Here is an 18,304-nt window from a genome sequence, read left to right on the forward strand (position 1 = left end):
ATCATCAAGCCAAGGAGCTTTAATCTTCCTAACAGTAATCTTTTTAATTGGAGCATGTTTATCACAAATATTAGAAAATAATTTAAAATTTGATAGTGCATCGTCTGTATATTTTCTGTCCAGAACAGATTCCCATTTCACACTTATACATTCTTTTATGAACAATCTTAGGTCCAGTTTTGGGTACCTTAGCTTTTCAAATTGTTGCAATTAAATTGTGATCACTAAAACCTACAGATACAGAAATCACTTTAGAACACTTCTCAGGGGCATTTGTAAAAAAAAAAAAAAAAGATCAATACATGTAGATGAACGTGAACCTCCCCGATTGATATGAATTCTAGTAGGTATGTTCACAATCTGAGACAGGTTGTATACAGTGGCTGCATCACTCAACTTCCTTTTCAAAGAACAATCACTCGAAAACCAATCCACATTCATATTTGCTGCAAATAATAATTCATAATCAGAGTCAGTTACATTCTGTAGCATTGTGCAAATATTATCTAAATAATCGATACTAGAACTATGTGGACTATAGCAACAGCATGTTAAAATAGTAATGTGTTAATTGCACTTGAATCCATAGTGCTTCCACACCTTCATACCTAGGTCTTTTCTAATTTTTGCAGGAATCTGCTCTTGAATGTAAAATGCCGTTCCTCCTCCATTTCCATCTCTATCCAACCTAAATATGTTATAACCTTGTATTCAAGGTTATAACAACTCAGAGTCATCTATATTGTCCTTTAAGTGTGTTTCCATGATGGCCATTACATGAATGTTATTTTCAAGCAAGATTGAACTTAACTCAGTGACCTTATTTCTTAAACTGCATATATTCAAATGTGCAACTCTCAACCCTTTTTTTGGTAACTTAATTGACAATTGTCAATTCATCCAGCTTTCTGACTAGTATTACTTTGCTCTTTCAGCATGTGTGCCACACATGCTGAAAGAGCACCAAGACAACTGTCCCTTGCCTACAGTCAAGTATAGTGGTGGCAGCATGGTTTGGGGCTCCATGAGTGCTGCCGGCTCTGGGGAGCTCGGTTCATTTAGGGAAACATGAATTCCAAGCAGAGCATGATCACCCCTCTTCAGAAATTGAGCTGCAATGCAGTTTTCCAACATGATAATGACCCAAAACACACCTAGTAGATGACAACTGCCCTGCTGAGGAAGCTGAAGGTGAAGGTGATGGACTGGCCAAGTATGTATCCAGTCCTAAACTCACCTGTGCACCTGCGGGGCATCCTCAAGCTGAAGGTGAAGGAGCGCAAGGTGTCTTCACATCCATCTGCTCCATGATGTCATCATGGAGGAGTGGGAGAGGATTCCTGAAGCAACCCAAAGGGTTAAGGCAGTGCTAGATAATAATGATTGGCACACAAAATATTGACATTTTAGGCACAATTTGGACATGTTCACTGTGGGGTGTAGTCACTTATGTTGCCAGCTGTTTAGATGTTGATGGCTGTGTTTTGAGTAATTTTCAGAGGAAGGTAAATCTATACTACTATACAAGCTGTACACTGACTACTTTAAGTTATATCAAAGTGTCATTTCGATAGTGTTCTCCCATGACAAGATATAATAAAATATTTCCAAAAATGGGAGGGGTGTACTCACTTATGTGAGATACTGTATAAGTCATAATAAATAAGGATGTTTCAATGGGAATCAGGTCACTATTCTGACCCTTTTTTGCTCAAAACTAAATAAGAACCACAAGCCGTTATTCAGGTTATTGTTTTTCTCTTGAAGCTTTCATTACTAAGAAAATCTTACTGATATTTCATTGGTTGTACATTTTTTACCAACTGATTATCTTTACTGTTACATGGAAATATTATTGGGTTTATTGGTGGCTTCATTTATAACAGCTGTCGCACTGATTATCTTTACTGTTATATGGGAATATTGTGTTTATTGATGGCTTCATTTATAAATGGAGCCACAGGCTTTAATCTCAGGGTTAAAGCCCTGGGACAAAAACATGCTGATAATAATAATGAATAAATGATACAAGCCAACCCAGCCATATCAAGTAGCAACTGTCCCAGTGAATTTTTTTTCCCACTGTTTGTACTTTGTATTACTTTGTTGTGTTATTTTGATATACTTGGCTAGGAAATGTGATTGTGAGTTACCTGAAATCATTGATCTATTTGAAGTTACTAAGCAATTAACTTAAATATTTGTGTTTGATGGAGAAATATCACACCAAAGATCAAGAGGAGAGCAGGTCGCTAGAAGTATCACACTATACACACACACACACACGCACACACACACACACACACGCACACACACATGTATTTATATATAGTCAAGTTTGTGATGCCTTAAGAAAAATATCCAGTCATTTCTTGGCTCAGAATAAAATAATACTTTGTGGTATTTAAGAATATTCTAATTCTATTAGTGTAAAATGACAAAGTTTCAGGGTTAAATGAAAGAAACCAAGTTCTTTTTTGTCTAAATATGGAGGGTGCAATAATGCAAGGTGGAGCAGAATGGAGCTGTCCAGGTTCCAAAACAGGTGGTCACTTTTAGAAGGTTGCTGTCCATGGTGCTGAACGTCCGACTGTGTCCACATTGGACAGGCAGGGGCCTGCAGTAGCCTCTATATATGGTCACATATTCTGTTAAACTACGTGGCTGACCCCAACTTTCTAGCAGTGGAACTCTTTTTTAAGAACGATCTGTTATTTTTTTCTTCAGGGGTTTTATCCAAAACTATCAAATGTTCCTTATTTGCCTTGATGTGAAGCCCTTTGTGTTGTTTCAGTATTATTATTATGATTAGGTCCAATTCAAAGTTTACCAATAGCAGCATGTGGTCTTACCATCTTATTGTCATCCTAAAGGATTAATTGTTTCAGGACTGGCTTTTATTGGCCAAGTATGTGAGCACATACGTATGAATACACATAAGGCTAAAGACAAAAGCTGAATAAATACAGATGTGAAAATATATATAAACTATACTATAGAACACAGTGAATTTGTTAATAGTCAGAAAATAGTGCACAGGTACAGAGTACAGAGGCTGCTGGAATTAAGAATAAATAATGTATCATGTACTTTGTATACATGAGGTAGGTGGGTGTGAAATATAAAAGAATATACAATGTACACAGCATGCTTGGATGGTGTTTCTATTAAGTGTGTATTTAAACTATAAACATATTGTTTCAATACAAACTGCATACATAAGTAGCCGAATATTAATAATAATGATAATAATAATAATACATTTCATGTTTATTCCAAATATCTGTGATGAAATTTCACTTTAAAAATTTTAAAAGGTAAGATATCATTGTCTTGTATTATGCAGGCACAACCACGCAAAAAATTCCGAACAAAATATTATAAGTTGCGTTTGGGATATGCGGGATTCGAACCGCCTCTTTCTTTGCATGGCCTCTGGTCCACAAAAAGTCTTCTACAGCTATTCACCACTGGCCCCCGCGTGGTAGCCATGGTTTTTGCCTCTAAACCATGTGCTGTGGCTGACTAGTGGGAAGGTATATCTAAAAGAAGATAAGATAAGAGAAAAAAAGAGAAAAAAAATTAAAGTTGAAAGAGAGGATGGGTGGGAAGGTGGGGGTTTGGAAAGAAGAAAAAAAAGAAAGTCAGTCATCATTCAAGCCTCCAGTACAGTTGTTCCAAGTTTGTGTATCCAGATTTTTTCTGCTCTTTTCCTTTGTCCAATGGTTCAGTGATCGTTGTTTTCCAGTCCGGTGATTATGAGGTGGGTGGGGGAGTATAGTTGAAAATGTTGTACCAGGGGGGTGGAAAGTCGACCTTCCCCAAGTGTGTGTGTTTGTGTGGAGGGTTTGAGCCGCCTCCGTCTAACTGGTTGGGGTTAGAGATGGGTGGTGGAGGGTAGTTGGGGTTAGGAGAGAGCGTGGGTTGTGGGTTGGGGTTAAGATTAGAGGGATGAAGAGGATTCGAACCCTGGTTAGGGTAATGGAAGAGGTTGGGGGGATGGTTAAGGTTAGGGAAAGGGATAGGTTGTGGGTTAGGATTGGAGGGAGGAGGAAGATGCAGACCCTGGTTAGGGTCAAAATGGAGGTTGGGGTTAGGCGTAGGAGCTAGGAGATGGTTAAGATTAGGAGAAAGATCAGGTAAGAGGCTCGGGTGAGAGGAGGAGGGACGGAACAAGGTAGGGTGAAGATGAGGAGGTGGCTCAAATCCTAGGGTGTGTATGGGTGTGTGTTTCCGGGTTGGATTTTGGTGTTATTGTAAATTTAGTTGATTCAGCCAGTTTTCAAAGATGAGCTTTGCTGTAGAGGGGGTCCATTGGATGTTGTCTTTTTCTGTTTTGAATGTGTCGTGGGGGATTTCTGTGAGTATGGGGAAGTGTGTAGCCATGGTGTTGTTGATTAGTTTCAAATTGTTCTTCTGTGTCGGGGTGAGGTGGGGTGAGAAGTTCATTATTGGGAAATAGATGTCCGCATTGGGGAAGGTCGACTTTGCCAAACGGAAGAGGGCTTTCAGTTGTTTAATGGAGGTTTATTTTGGGTCCTGGTCCTTATTGTTGATTCCTATGGAGATGATAAGTATCTTGACATGAGGGTTGGGGAGGGTTTTCTCGCAGATCTTCAGGAAGTGGTGGGTATTGGCACCGGGGTAGCTGTCTAGCTGTATGTTGGGGTGGATGTGGCCTGGGATGCGGTTTATATTAGAGTCTCCCAGAACCAGGACTGTTTTTTTGGGCTTGAAAATTTTACGGGTGAGTCGTGCAATATGGTAATTGGGTCTGTAGAGGGTGAGATCCGGGGATATGGGGGTTGCGGCTGTGCAGTACGGCGAGGTAGGGAGGGGAGGTGAAGTAGTGAGGGAAGTCTCTGATTCTTGAGTGATAGACAGAGGGGAGGAGTTGGATCTGGGAGGTGTGGAGAGATCTGTTGTAGGTGAATCATGGAAGTCCAGTTGGGGGGCTGAGGTAGGGTGTGAAGGGGGAGGCGGAGAAGAGAGGGAAAGGGGAAATGGGTGGGTTAAGGCCGGGTGGATGGAGGAGGATAGGGTGGGGGAANTTGGTTGTAATTGGGGTTGTTTTGCCTGCTGGTGGTGCGGATGGGGGAGATCGGGGTATGAGGTGTGGTTGAATGAATTTCTTCTGTCGTGGGTAATGGTCCCCAGGGGACTTTTCGTGTCTTGTTGGTTTGTGGTGTGGAGGTTGTGGGGGTTGGTGTTGTTTTCTCTGGATCCGGTTGTATCTTGGGGGGTGGGAGGGTGATTGTTGTAGTCCGTAGGGGTCGAATAGGGCCTGTTCTGATGGGTTGTTGGAGCTGGGAGGAGTGGTTGTTTTGTTGTAAACCGGGTGAGGTGAGAGTAGAGGGGTGAAAGTTGGCTGGGGGTTGTTGTTCTTTAGCTGAGGTGTGGTCTGGGTTTCTGCAGTGACTTGCTGGGGTTGGGTAGGTGTGGGGGGGTGGTGGTGTTCTTGGATGTCTTCCACCATGGATCTTCGGGGGCCCAGTAGAGGGAAAGGTTGGCAATAGCAGCTGGTTTAGGCAGAGGGGGGTATTGTTCTTCTGGGATGGTTGGTAAAGTACTGGATGGTGGTCGTCTCTGTAGATGGTCCGGTTGGAGTTCTGGCTGTGCGGTTGTGGTGGTTGTATGGGTTGGCTGTAGGAGCTGTTGTACTGCTTGTAGAGTGTTGGTTGTTGAGCCTAGATCCATAACGTTTTCTGGCCCAACCAGTGGCTATCTGTAGAGCTAGTGGGTTGTGGGAGGATGTATCTGTGGTGTCTATGGTGGTTGTATAGTGTTGTTGTAAAATAGAGATTGTGTTCTGCATCCATTGAGTAGTGTTCTTATGTATTCTGTTCCGTGTTTCTGTTGTGGGTGTGGATGGTTTAATGAAATCTGTAGGACGGGTTACTTGACGTAACATACCTGGTGGAAATGTTCTGGTGGCTAGAGCTGTGTCCATAATGTTTTTGTGATGTAAAGCCTGTATCAGTTTGAAATATTGTTTGCTAGCTTGTCTGGTTTCAGGGTCTGGTGGATGGGTGAGTGCCAGTGTATGTGTGGAATGATGTTGGCGGTTGTGTGGAAAATGACACAAGTGGTTGTGGTGTACTGCTAGGATTAAATGTGTGAGTGAGTGTAGGCGTGTGTGTGGAGAAACCATTCTGAATTCCGCTCCTCTGTGTAGACTTAACTCTGAAATAATTATGCATAGAAAGTGGAGGGCTCTTACCTTAAAGTTGTTAATGGGTTGTTTCCGTGTAGTTGGATGTTTCTTGCAGTGTCTTAAAGCAGGTTTTGTTAGCAAGAGAAGTCTTTTTTGCCAAAAAAAATAGGGCTGGCAGAGCCCTCCACCGTAGGTTAAAAACAACTTTATTTAACCGTAAAAATTACAAGTGAATCAATATTATATGTTAGGGTTTAGGGTTAGGGTTCCCCTAAGTTTTCAGATGTTTCCCTTTTTGCTTCCCATGCCGTTCAGCTGTTGAATGGTGCTGTTCACAGGTCCATGTTAAAGTTTCCTCTGATAATTATCTTACCATTGCTCACTACTTCATATGGTTCACTCTGGTCATTCATTCATTCATTAGCATCGCTGTATTCATTTCATTCCACTCATAGTTGCATTTACTCATTGTCTTGTCTGTTGTTAGTTGTATTGCGTCTTGGTCTTCTGTGTCAGTAGTTTAGAACATGTTTGTCTATAAAGTCGTTGTCTTGGTTTTCTCTAGGATTACATTCTTCAGTTTACGGGTGCAAAGATTCTGGCTATTTGAGCTCTATTTGAATTGACACTTGATAATAATTTCCCCAAAGTGCATTAAACATTCTTGTCTGATCAACAAGAGGTGTGGTTTTATTAGTCTGACTATGAAATTATATTGCTGGACGAATAATTAAAGTGGTTATGTTTAATAATTCTTATTGTCACTTTTTCCTAATATTGAGCTAATCAAACCCTACAATTTTCATGGTGAAAAACGTAGGCACCTGAATAAACTGTTCATAATCAAACAAATCTTACATATGTAATGGTGGAGAATGCAAACCCTAAATGAATCATATCAATCAAACTTTTCATACAAAATGGTGGAGAATGTCGGCGAGCATTTATTTAATGAATGCTGCCACAGAATAAATTATAAATTATGTAACACAATCAATATTTCCTACAATGCTTAGACTTGAATAGTCAAAATATATACATCATATCACTTCCATTCTTTCTACCAGATAAAAAAAAAGCTGGTCTTGGTAGAGGATATGAGGTTTTAATTGTGATGAGTAATCATTGACAAAATGCACAGCTGAGGCTGATGGGAATATGATGAGTTCTGCAGGTATTCGGTCAGAAACCAAAGTACTGGCCAAAATACATTTTGACCAGATGAGAGATTTTGCAGGATATTTTAAAGGTTTGACCAGCAGAGGTGAGGTTCTCAATTTCCTTTTTGCCAATGACTCTTTAAAAGAAAAAGAATATCTCGTATGTATGTCTTGGAATAATTTGACATAGCCTAATTTTTACACTTCTTAGTTACATGAAGCCACATCTGCACTAATATGTTTTTGTTTATACTGTTGCTAAGTTAATGACTAGCGTCCAAACTACCCCAGCGTTTTGGACCCTCTAAGACAGTAGACTGACTCACTTGATGTAGACTACAGCTATAAACCTGTGATTGGTCATTTTGGCCAGCATTTGCGCTTCCTTTTTGCTATCTACATGTTACCACTTTCAAAATCCCCTTTGCCTCGAGAAACAACAACAACCTCTGAGATAACAGCCTATACACTGAAAACGGTGTGTTTTGACAAAGATTTGGATCATGCAACAAGGCATGCCCGCTTTGTTCTTTTGGTGAATTGTTGTAAGGATCTACAGAACTTGTGAATGCACCACTGAAAAGCCCAAACTCCATCTTGTAGGACTCTATACTCTGATGTTGCTGTGTTTTCTGACACAGCCAATTGCAGTTGATTTGCCACAACTTTCAAAACGCCACCAGTTAAATGATACCTGAATACAATCCGTTTTGCGCAAGGGGTTTGATCTTGGACTGGCCCAACTCCCCACCACATCAGAAAACTTTTTGTTACTGCTGTTACATGAAGCCACATCTGCACTAATATGTAAAGAGTCAGCCCTTTCAGCATAAGCTAACACAGAAGCAGCGCTGCCCAGGATGATTATGATTGGTTTAGAGAAACAAAAACAAGCCAAAGTATATTTCCCCCATTAGCAGCAAGGTAATATTGTGATTCCAGACCTATCTCATTTCCACAATTTCATTCAGTCTGGATGAGTGGAAATGGAGAATAGGGTCTTATCAACATCATTGCTAAGGTCCACATATCTTTTGTGATTTCATCTTTCTTGTGTGAATACTCCTTTCGCTTGGCCATGGCTTCCTCCAGGGAGGTATACAGTATGTCATCGTATTTGCTTATCAACAACTCCAATCTGTTTTCTGCTGTACTGACTGACCGCCTTATACTCGTGTTACTGCAAAGAAACCTCTTGTCCTACTTTTTGCCATCTCTGTAGTATTTTCTGTAACTGAACAACCAACCGGAGAGTACACAGTCTGCTTCCTAATCAGGTCAGGCCATACCCAGTGTACATGAATAGTCATGTGATATATTTTTTCAGGCTTGTTAGTATGGACGGAGATTAATTCTGAAATGGTGCTCAAATGCTCATGTGTCCAGTAATTCTGAAATGGTGCTCAAATGCTCATGTGTCCAGGGATTGTTTTTGTTATAAGCACCTTTTTAAAAACATATTTGTGTGGGCGTGGCCTGAGATTAGAATGCAATCTATGAGTTAAGAAAAAAAAATTTAAACCAGAATATTTGTTGAACTGTGAACTGCCTCTTGAAATATGTAAATGTCGTAATGGTGGAAAAAGTGGAACTGTTTACCCAGGGCGCTAATGCCCTCAAAAAGCCTGGAATGAAAAGTTTGGTTTTGTTTGTATTTCTTTTCTAAGTATAGTGACATAACTAAATAAAATTGGCTGAATTCTCACCCCTTATAAGTGCAAAGTGCTTACGTTTGCCCCTGTACTAGAATCCATCTCTAAGTGCAGCTAGAGTCAAGTGAGTGGCTGCTCATACTGCTGGATAACCAGCATACACTGTCATGTCTTTCCCCAAGAAAGGGATAATAGGGTTTCCAAAAATGTAAAGAAAGAAAAAAAGGAAACGGGAAAGATAGCCAACAGGCTCTGTAAAAAAAAAAAAAAAGATTGAAAGGTGTGTGAAACTGATAAAGAGACATAGGGCAGGGGGCCCACAGAGACTACTTATGCATAGGGCCCAGAATTTTGTGCTACTCCCCTGCTTGCACGCACATGCCCAGTATACATGAATGGTCATGTAACATGTGTTTTCAGGTGTGTTAGTATGGATGGAGATTGAGTCTAAAACAGTGCTACAATGCACGTGTGTATGGAGATTGTTTTCGTTATCTTTTTAAGTGTGGTCTGAGACTAGAATATAATCTATGAATCATTTTAGATTCAAAAACTATATTATTTGTTGAACTATGAAGCCTTTTGTCACAAATAACTAAATGTTCCTCACTTTGAGAATCACTGCGGTAGAGGTAAAGTCAAGGAATCACCAAAGTTCCTGCTGTGTGAAAATATGCACAAAGCTGACCCTGAATGTGTGAACAAAATTTCATGGCATTCCATTCAAGATATTTCAGGCTGGACTGAAACACTTCCATCGCCAGAGCTGTGACCATAGGTGAGGGTTGGAACGTAGATCGACCAGTAAATCGATAGCTTCGCTTTCTGGCTAAGCTCCCTTTTCACCACAACGGACAGGTTGAGCGTCTGCATCACTGCTGACGCTGCCCCAATCCGCCTGTCAATCTCCCGCTCCATCCTACCCTCACTCCTGAACAAGATCCCGAGATACTTAAACTCCTCCATCTGAGGCAGGACCTACCCCCCAATCTGGAATGGGCAATCCACCCTTTTCCGGCTGAGGACCATGGCCTCAGACTTGGAGGTGCTGATTCTCATCCCAGCCGCTTCACACTCGGCTGCGAACTGTCCCAGCAAGAGTTGGAGGTCACTGTTCGATGGAGCTAGGAGGACCACGTCATCCGCAAAAAAGCAGGGATGAGATCCTCCCGTCACCGAACCTGACACCCCCCACCACTCGGCTGCGCCTAGAAATTCTGTCCATGAAAGTTATGAACAGAACAGGTGACAAAGGGCAGCCCTGGCGGAGTCCATCCCTCACCGGGAACAGGTCACGCGAACCAGAATATGCTTGTGCATAAGGTTTCTTTTTGTATTGCGACATATTTTTTGTCTTCTAGTGTGATTTGCATATTACTGTGTTTTTTACTGCTCCTGTGCACTGCCTTTACAATCTGCTGCCGTAAAAGAATTTCCCAACTTGGGATCAATACAGAGCATTAATATATCTGTCTATTTATGGATCTATCTGCCTGTCTGCCTGTCTGTCTGTCTTTTTTTTAATTTAACTGCAGGCAGGCAGACAGACAGTCTGCCTGCCTGCAGTTAAATTAAAAAAAAGATACCAACACAGATTTCAATTAATGTTTTTTTTATAAAACATTTACAACAAAAAGTCCACAAAGAAAAGCTTGATTTCATGTCAACTGCTACTGCAAAGTACAAATACACAAAAAAATACTTCATTTACATTCTTACGCCAATACTATAACAAGATTTGCGCTTTCACACCTTTATCTAATTAGTAGTGTTTATTGTAAATCTATTGTATGTATTCTAGACTTTAATGATCTGAGGCAGCTCTGTTAATGCTGTTTGTTTTGTTGTGACCTCCAGTGTGTGATGTTATCACCTCAACTGTTGTCATGTAGAAGTGAACTCACTGAAACCTCAGCTGAATGTTGCAACAGATAATGAAGCTTTCATCCAGAAGAGGTCAGAACAACATGTCTGATCCAACACTTGTTGTATTTGCAGGTAGTCAAGTGAATACTTGTGTGATGTCCGTCTGGTGCACAGTGTTAAGGCAACAAGCATGTGGAGTTTCTCAGATGCTTCTTGGTTTATCTTCATACAATACATAAAAACAAGTGGTATCAAAAAATACAGCAATTCAATTCATCATCATTATTAGGGCTTCACAGACACTGACCCTTTGTAAATAAAAGAAACATTAAAACAACAAATAAAAACCACAAAACAGTTTCTTTTTAATTGTACCACATATTAAATCATGATCACACCTGCAATAATGTAGATGTGACAGAAAATGTCTTAAATCCTTCATATTTGTACCAAGATTCAGAACAATCATGGGCTACTTGGATGTTTAACTCTGAATCACTCTTGTTCAGTTTACAAAACATTAAAAGGTCCAGTGTGTAGGATTTAAGGGGGATATATAATAGCAGATATGGAATATAATATAATATAATAAGTATGTTTTCTTTAGTGTATAATCACCTGACAATAAGAATCGTCATGTTTTCGTTCCTTAGGATTTCCAAATGGCACTGATGATTGAGCTCTGGAAAACCAGCTTACGTGACAAACAGTTAGTCAGGATGACTTTACCATTTATATAAATAACTTGTGATTTTTTATAGACAAATCATAGGATCACAATACTTCCTTTTCTCTGCGTGAGTCGCTTTTTCTCTTCTTCGTGCACGCACAACCGCTTTTTTAAAAATTACTTCTTTTCTATTTTGTGCGAGTGTGGAGCACAAGGATGTGAGGTAGAGGAGGAACAGCAGGCTGTACTTCACGGTCCAAAGTCTCCCACATAATACATAAATTAAACATTTGTACCATAGCATAGAAACAGTGTAGTGCAGAGTCAAAGTCAAAGTGTCCTTGTACTTCATTTATCAGTCTGAATAAAGATGTTTGCGAAACATTCTATAAAACAAAGAACTTCAGTTAAACTGATATCCAGACTTATTTCAGCCACTGTTTTGGCTTTGCTACCTCAAATTTCCAGTGAAGGAGACACAACAAAGGAAATCCTTCCCTGAGATACTGGAGGACACAAAGTCCGTGTCCACATCAGTGTATCCAAGTGTCGTTTAATCCTTCAGTCCCCGATAGAGAGGTCCATTTGCCTCTCTGTTAATGTGTGATGGCTCATGTTCATTCATATCCTGCACTTTCTTCAGTTTGACCAGAGGTGCTGTGGGATGACATGATTTTCTTTTAAAGTATTAATTTTTTCCAATGTTATTTTCATCAACACTTTGCCTGCAAATACAATTGAACAGAATCCAGCCCTAAAAAACATCAAGCTCAAACTCAAAATTATTCTGCTTTGTTATAAATAACTTCTGAGAGGACAGTAAAAAGTGACAGCAAACATGAAGACATTTGTTTTTGGTCAGATCTTGTTTCTTTATCCTCACTCCATTAGGTAGTGATTCTTTCACAGCATATATTATGTTATGCTTTTCTACCTGACACCTGGAAATCACCCTTAAAAACATGCTGTTTTACATACGAGATTTCAACTTTCAACTGAGGAGATTATTCATTATTCATTAATTAAATGGATTACAGCATGAGATGCACCGCAGAATGATCACTGCAAATGTAAATTAGACTTGACCACAGTAGAGTTGGCTGTAAGTGACACTAGAAGTGCTGTTGTTATTTCCAATACTTACTTTATGGGTACTTTGACGCCTGATAGTTCGTCCTCCTCTTGACTTTTTCCAGTCTGAGTCCAAAAGACATAATTATTAGAATAAACCACACACACAATCTAAATGAAAAAAAGGAGGCTGAATTGTTGTTGTTATCATTGTTGTTGTTAGTATTATTATTACTTACATTTTCCGACTGTCCAAAGTTTGGTTTTTTATATTTCTTGTAGAGCAGAAAGCCTAGTACAGCCAAAATGACTAAAAGCAGTACACCAACTACAATGCCTGCAACAAGACCAGTGCCTGAAACAGAAAAAAATTTAATTAATGTTTCTGTCGAGCAATCTTCCAGAAGTGGAATCATAACAACTGTAGCATGAAGGTGTGACATGTGAACCTTTACAATGGGCAGATTGCGGTGTATTCAAACTGAAGTAAAGAAAAAACAAAAAAAGAAGATGTTTAACTCTATAACCCAGTGTATTAATATAATATAAACTAAATTCAGACACATTTCATGACACCTTTTACATTAGTTGTTCTAAATAATAGTTAAGAAGAAGGAGTCACAGTCAGCTGAAAAGGAACGTCCTTTCTCTGGACTGACCTGTGATTGGCCAGTCTCTTGTCACACGCTAGATGTTTAAAAGCCTAAAATCAGAGCCAAGAGGAGGTGTAGAAGTCTAGTTTTCTCTACTTGAATTGAAACTGTTTAATACATGCCCAAGGATTTACACTTAAATATTACAGATGATAACAGTTCTTGTTCAGATAGACTCAAAGTTCCCACCTCATGCTACCTTACCTTGACCTTGACCTTTCTTTATCCTCAGAAAGGTGTTGGTTACGTATGTCTCCTTATCATCACTGAGCTCACAGGTGTATATCCCATCCTGATCTGAAGACACGTCCTGCAGTGTGAGGTTGCCTGACTCAGACACACTCTTCACATGCTGCCTCCACTCCTCTGACACTGTGTAGGGGACGTTGGCCCTGGTCTGTTTCAGGATGATCTGACTGTGGTTGAACCTCCAGATGAGGTCTGATAGTGGAGTGTTTGAGGCAGTGCAGGGGATTGTTGTTTTAGAGTCTGAACTATTGATAGAAGCTGAAATGACACAATGCAAACATAAAAAGAACTGATAAAATATCTGGTATTTCTTATCAGTATCAGGTTCCAGATTAAATCATATGTCTTAGGAAGGCTTACTAGGTTTGAACAAACTGGCTCTCCTCCAGTTTCTGCGAGTGCTGACAGTGCAGCTGTAGACAAGGTCAGGAGCACTTTCTGAAACTATCAGATAACTGTTGATATTGTAAAGCTGCTGTTCAGTCTGCTGGACTGTGGTTTTGTTCTGGAGGATCACACTGGATGGAGGGTTGGTGGACCAGGTGAGCTGAGGCTCAGGGTAGATCCCCTCTGAGCTGCAGGTGATCCTGTTTTCCACCTGCTGAATGTTGACTTTATGGACCGGCGCTGCAAAGAAAGTTCAATAAAATATTAGTTAAGTGGTGATGTGAAACCTGACTTTGGTGCTTGTTGCTGTGTTGTTTCTGCTTTGATTTACCTGCCAATCAAACGGTACTATAACACAGGGGTTCCCAGACTCTTCCATGCCAAGCCTCCAAACAACTTTAGCTTATGGTCAGGGCCTCCCTTTTGCAAGATGTATTTAAAAACCCATGGACAATAGCTAGCCAATTATCAGGATTTCAGGATTACTTTGCAGAGCAGCTTTGTGGCAGGCACAGACTGTTCCCAGTCAACACTGACCGTTTATGACGAGATGAATAATGTCTTGACTGGCAGACAATTAGAAAGATGGACGTAGCAAATGGACATGATTTGTCATGTCATAAACATGTCATTTGAATATGTCATACATTATTATGAATCGCAGTATGGTGGTGCAGTGGTTAGCACTGTCACCTCAAAGCAAGAGATTCTAGGTTTGGACTCGCTGACTGGCTGGGGCCCTTCTGTGTGGAATTTGCATGTTCTCCCCGTGTAAGTGTGGGTTTTCTCAGGGGTCCTCCAGCTTCCTCCCACAGTCCGAAGACATGCAGGTTAGGTTCACTGGTGACTCTAAATTACCTACTGGTGTGAAATGTGAGCCTGAATAGTAGTCTGGCTACCTTTCCAGAGTGTACTCAAAGAGGGCCAGGGCTTCCACTTTGAAAATCATTGCTGTAATTAACTCAACAGCTAGAAGAAGCCAAGTCATTATGTCATGGATACCTAAAAAAACACTACGTTTCTATAGACACTGTGGTTTGCTTTAGGTACAAAAAACACTTGGGTAAAAAAGATCATGTTTTAGCTTAAAATGCCTGGTTTTGGAGGCAACGTTTCTGCAGGAAACGCAGCGTTGTACAATACAACCACTTTTCTACATTTCACTATCCCCAGTGGAAAAACAGCAATGGGTCCCTAAAAACACACAAGTTTTGGGGCTGAAAAGTCGCAAGAATCAAACACCACCTTTTGGGAGCTAAAGAGCCAGAAGCAATGTATCGATGACCTACTAACATCCAGTATTGCTGTTTGTTCGTTTTGAACATTGCTCTGCAGTGGTCTGCGGCCTGGCAGATGTTTGGCCTTCCACCATCCCCTCCACCTCTTGATGACAAAGTCAGCTCATATACAAAGTCACTGTAGAAATGTTCATATGATACGTATGAAACATACAAATGTAACACATTCATGGTTTGCAGAAACTGGTGATAGCATATCATAAGTTCTTCCCTTCTTTGCACTTATTACGCCTCCCTCTAAAATCATCACAGCCTCCAGGACCTAGAAGCAAGGCTCTTATGATTAAGGATATTTAAACTTTCAAAAAGCCTTTACAGCAAAATAATCTGTCATTCTTTAAAATATGTGGGATGTGGGGCGTCGGTGGCTTAGTGGTAGAACAGGCTATTGCCGCAGCAGCCTGTGGCCCTTTGCTGCATGTCATCCCCTCTCTCTCTCCCCCTTTCACACTTAACTGTCCTGTCCATTAAAGGCAAAAAATGCCCAAAAAATAGAAGTTCAAACAGAAAACATTTCGACACACTTATCCTTATACCACTATGGAGCAGTACTCAGAGCTGATGTTCCACAGGCACAGTTTAGCCTACTTTCATCACACTGAGCTGTGCCAAGCCATAAGCAGACATGTTTTCCCTGAAGCTATGCAGCAAGAGATTGCTGCTTTGGGACATGCTGTTGTGGTACTGCTTGGTACAAGGCCAACCAGGGCCAAGCTGAGATGCTTCCTCTCAATCAAGCAATGTTTGGCACTAAAATGATTGGATACAGTATGACTGAACTGGCAAGTAGAGAAAGCTGTGTTTTTAGTGTGTCCAGCTCTGAGTATTTGTGTAGCTTTTAACTGAATCTCTTTGGTGTTGTATTTGGTTTCACTCTAACATTAGATGGACTGCATTTATAAAATCATTTAAACAATCTGTCCTCTCACCCCTGTATCCCCTCATCACTGGTGTGGCTTTGCAGGTAGAACAGGTCGTTCACTGATTGGAAGATTATTGGTTCAATCCCTGGCTCATCCAGTCTGCATGTCAGAGTATCATGGGTAAGATAAGGAACCCCAGACTGCCCCAAACCCCAGTGTATGAGTGTGAGCGAATGGTTAACTAAGTAGCAGGTGTATGGTATCCTTGGCCACAAGAGTATGAATGTGTGTGTGAATGGGTGAACTTGACATGTAGTGTAAAAGCACTTTGAGTCACTGAAAGACTAGAAAGGCCCATTTACCTTCCACTTTCATCTCTTCTTTTCTTCTTTATTTGATATTTCATAAGCAGATCTGTTTTTTTTTAAAACATGTTTTTATTTGAAGAAATGAACATTCATCACAGATATTCAACATACATCATTTTTCTTATTTTCTCATAAACAATAATAATGATAATAATAAAAAAATAAAAATAAATAAAAAATAAAAATGAGAAAAAGTGGATATGGAATCATGCCTTCTTAATTTTCAGTCTTGTGGGAGGACTTCAAGTTTCTCAAAATAAGATAGTAGAGGGGCCCATGTTTCATAGAATTTTTGGGTTGACCCTCTAATGCAATATTTTATCTTTTCCAACTTTAGAAATAAAATCAGGTCTTTCATCCAGGAGGAGGATTTGGGTGGATGTGCTGATTTCCACTCCAAGAGGATTCTTCTTCTTCAGATAAAGTTTTAAATATCGTAATCCAAAAATTATACAGTTTATTACAGGACCAGAACATATGGGCCAGATCAGCCCTAGCTATATGACAACGTTCACATGTTTCACTGACATTAGAATAGATCCTAGAGAGTCTGGCTCTACTATAATGGATTCGATGAGCACCTTGAACTGAATTAAGCCAAGGCGAGCACATGAGGTTGACCCATTTACTCTATATAAAGCATCATCCCAGGTTGCATTGGAGATATTTATTCCAAGTTCTTCTACCCAGTCTGCTCTAATCTTATCTAGCGTCACTTTATTGAATGATGTGATACTATTATAAATTTTTGAGATGAGACCTCTGTGGTGGTGTGTGGGAATTTGCAGAATGATATCTATTCCTTTTTTTGGAGGTAAATTAGGAAAACATGGGCTGATGGTACAAACAAACTGGCGAATCTGGAGATAGCGGAAAAGGTTAGAGCGCTGTAAATTAAACTTGGTGGAGAGAGCATCAAATGTGGCAAAAGTACCATCTATGTAGAGATCACTGAATTTACTTAAGCCTGCCCTCTGCCACTGGACAAAGACATGATCTAATCTGGCTGGGAGAAAGACATGGTTATTGCAGATGGGACTATAAAGAGAGACTATAAAGAGAGTCTGTCAGATTGAAATTTTGTCGAAATTGTGACCAAATTTTTAAGGTGGAGATTACAATCGGACATGAGGAGTATTGTTTAGGAGAGAGGGGGAGCTTTGAGGTAACTAATGCAGGGAGTGATGATGATGATGAGGCATTAATTTCTGGTTGGCACCAATCAGCATCTGGTCTTTGAATCCAATAAACTATTTTTTGTAGGTTTGCTGCCCCATTATAATACATCAGATTGGGCAGAGCCATACCCCCCTCTGACTTATGCCTCTGAAGGAGTTCCTTACGAATTCTGGGATGTTTGTTAGCCCATAGAAATGAAGACAACAGTTTATCAACAAGTCTGATTTCGGAAGGAAGACTGGAATACTCTGAAAGAGATATAAAAACCTCGGCAATATGTTCATTTTAATACATGCTATTTTTCCTGCTAGGGTTAGGTTTAGAACACTCCACTTCTGAAGGTCACATTTAAGCTTATTAATCAGGGGAGTAAAATTTTTGTCATACAAACCAGAGAACGAACGGGTAACATTAATTCCCAAATATTTAAATCCTGATCTTAGAGAGAGGGAAGGGCAAATCTGTTTCTGCAGTTTGGAGGGCTAAGTTATTAATTGGAAAACACTCACTCTTTAAAAAGTTCAATTTATATCCTGAAAACCTGCCAAATCGGTGTAACATATTCACAACGTCAGGGGCAGATGACACTGGGTCTGAGATGTAAAGCAATAAGTCATCCGCATATAAAGACACTCTATGTTCTAACTGTTTTCTGTAGATTCCCTTAAAGCGTTGTGAGGTGTTCAGCATAATGGAGAGAGGTTCGATAGCTAAAGCGAAGAGAAGTGGACTAA

At 40.2% G+C, this 18,304-nt stretch overlaps 1 protein-coding gene across 1 annotated transcript; it reads right to left on the reverse strand.

Annotated features, from left to right (window-relative positions):
* Nucleotides 1-11,173: 11,173 nt before the first annotated feature.
* On the reverse strand, nt 11,174-16,398 carry LOC126398148 (uncharacterized). Its single transcript, XM_050057370.1, has 6 exons — nt 16,386-16,398; nt 13,836-14,102; nt 13,431-13,733; nt 12,813-12,928; nt 12,647-12,699; nt 11,174-12,159 (listed from the first exon to the last, which is right to left on the reverse strand). Exons 1-6 carry the CDS (start codon nt 16,396-16,398, stop codon nt 12,120-12,122), a joined length of 792 nt encoding a protein of 263 aa, XP_049913327.1. The 3' UTR covers nt 11,174-12,119.
* Between the last annotated feature and the right edge of the window lie 1,906 nt (nt 16,399-18,304).

The sequence above is a fragment of the Epinephelus moara genome, chromosome 11 (assembly GCF_006386435.1).
Source record: "Epinephelus moara isolate mb chromosome 11, YSFRI_EMoa_1.0, whole genome shotgun sequence".
Lineage (NCBI taxonomy): Eukaryota > Metazoa > Chordata > Actinopteri > Perciformes > Serranidae > Epinephelus > Epinephelus moara.

Coding starts and splice junctions, on each gene's coding strand:
- LOC126398148 (XM_050057370.1), bottom strand. Junction 12,700..12,812: donor ACTTTGGACAGTCGGAAAAT/GTAAGTAATAAT, acceptor TTTTGGACTCAG/ACTGGAAAAAGTCAAGAGGA. Junction 12,160..12,646: donor GGCGTCAAAGTACCCATAAA/GTAAGTATTGGA, acceptor GTCATCCCACAG/CACCTCTGGTCAAACTGAAG.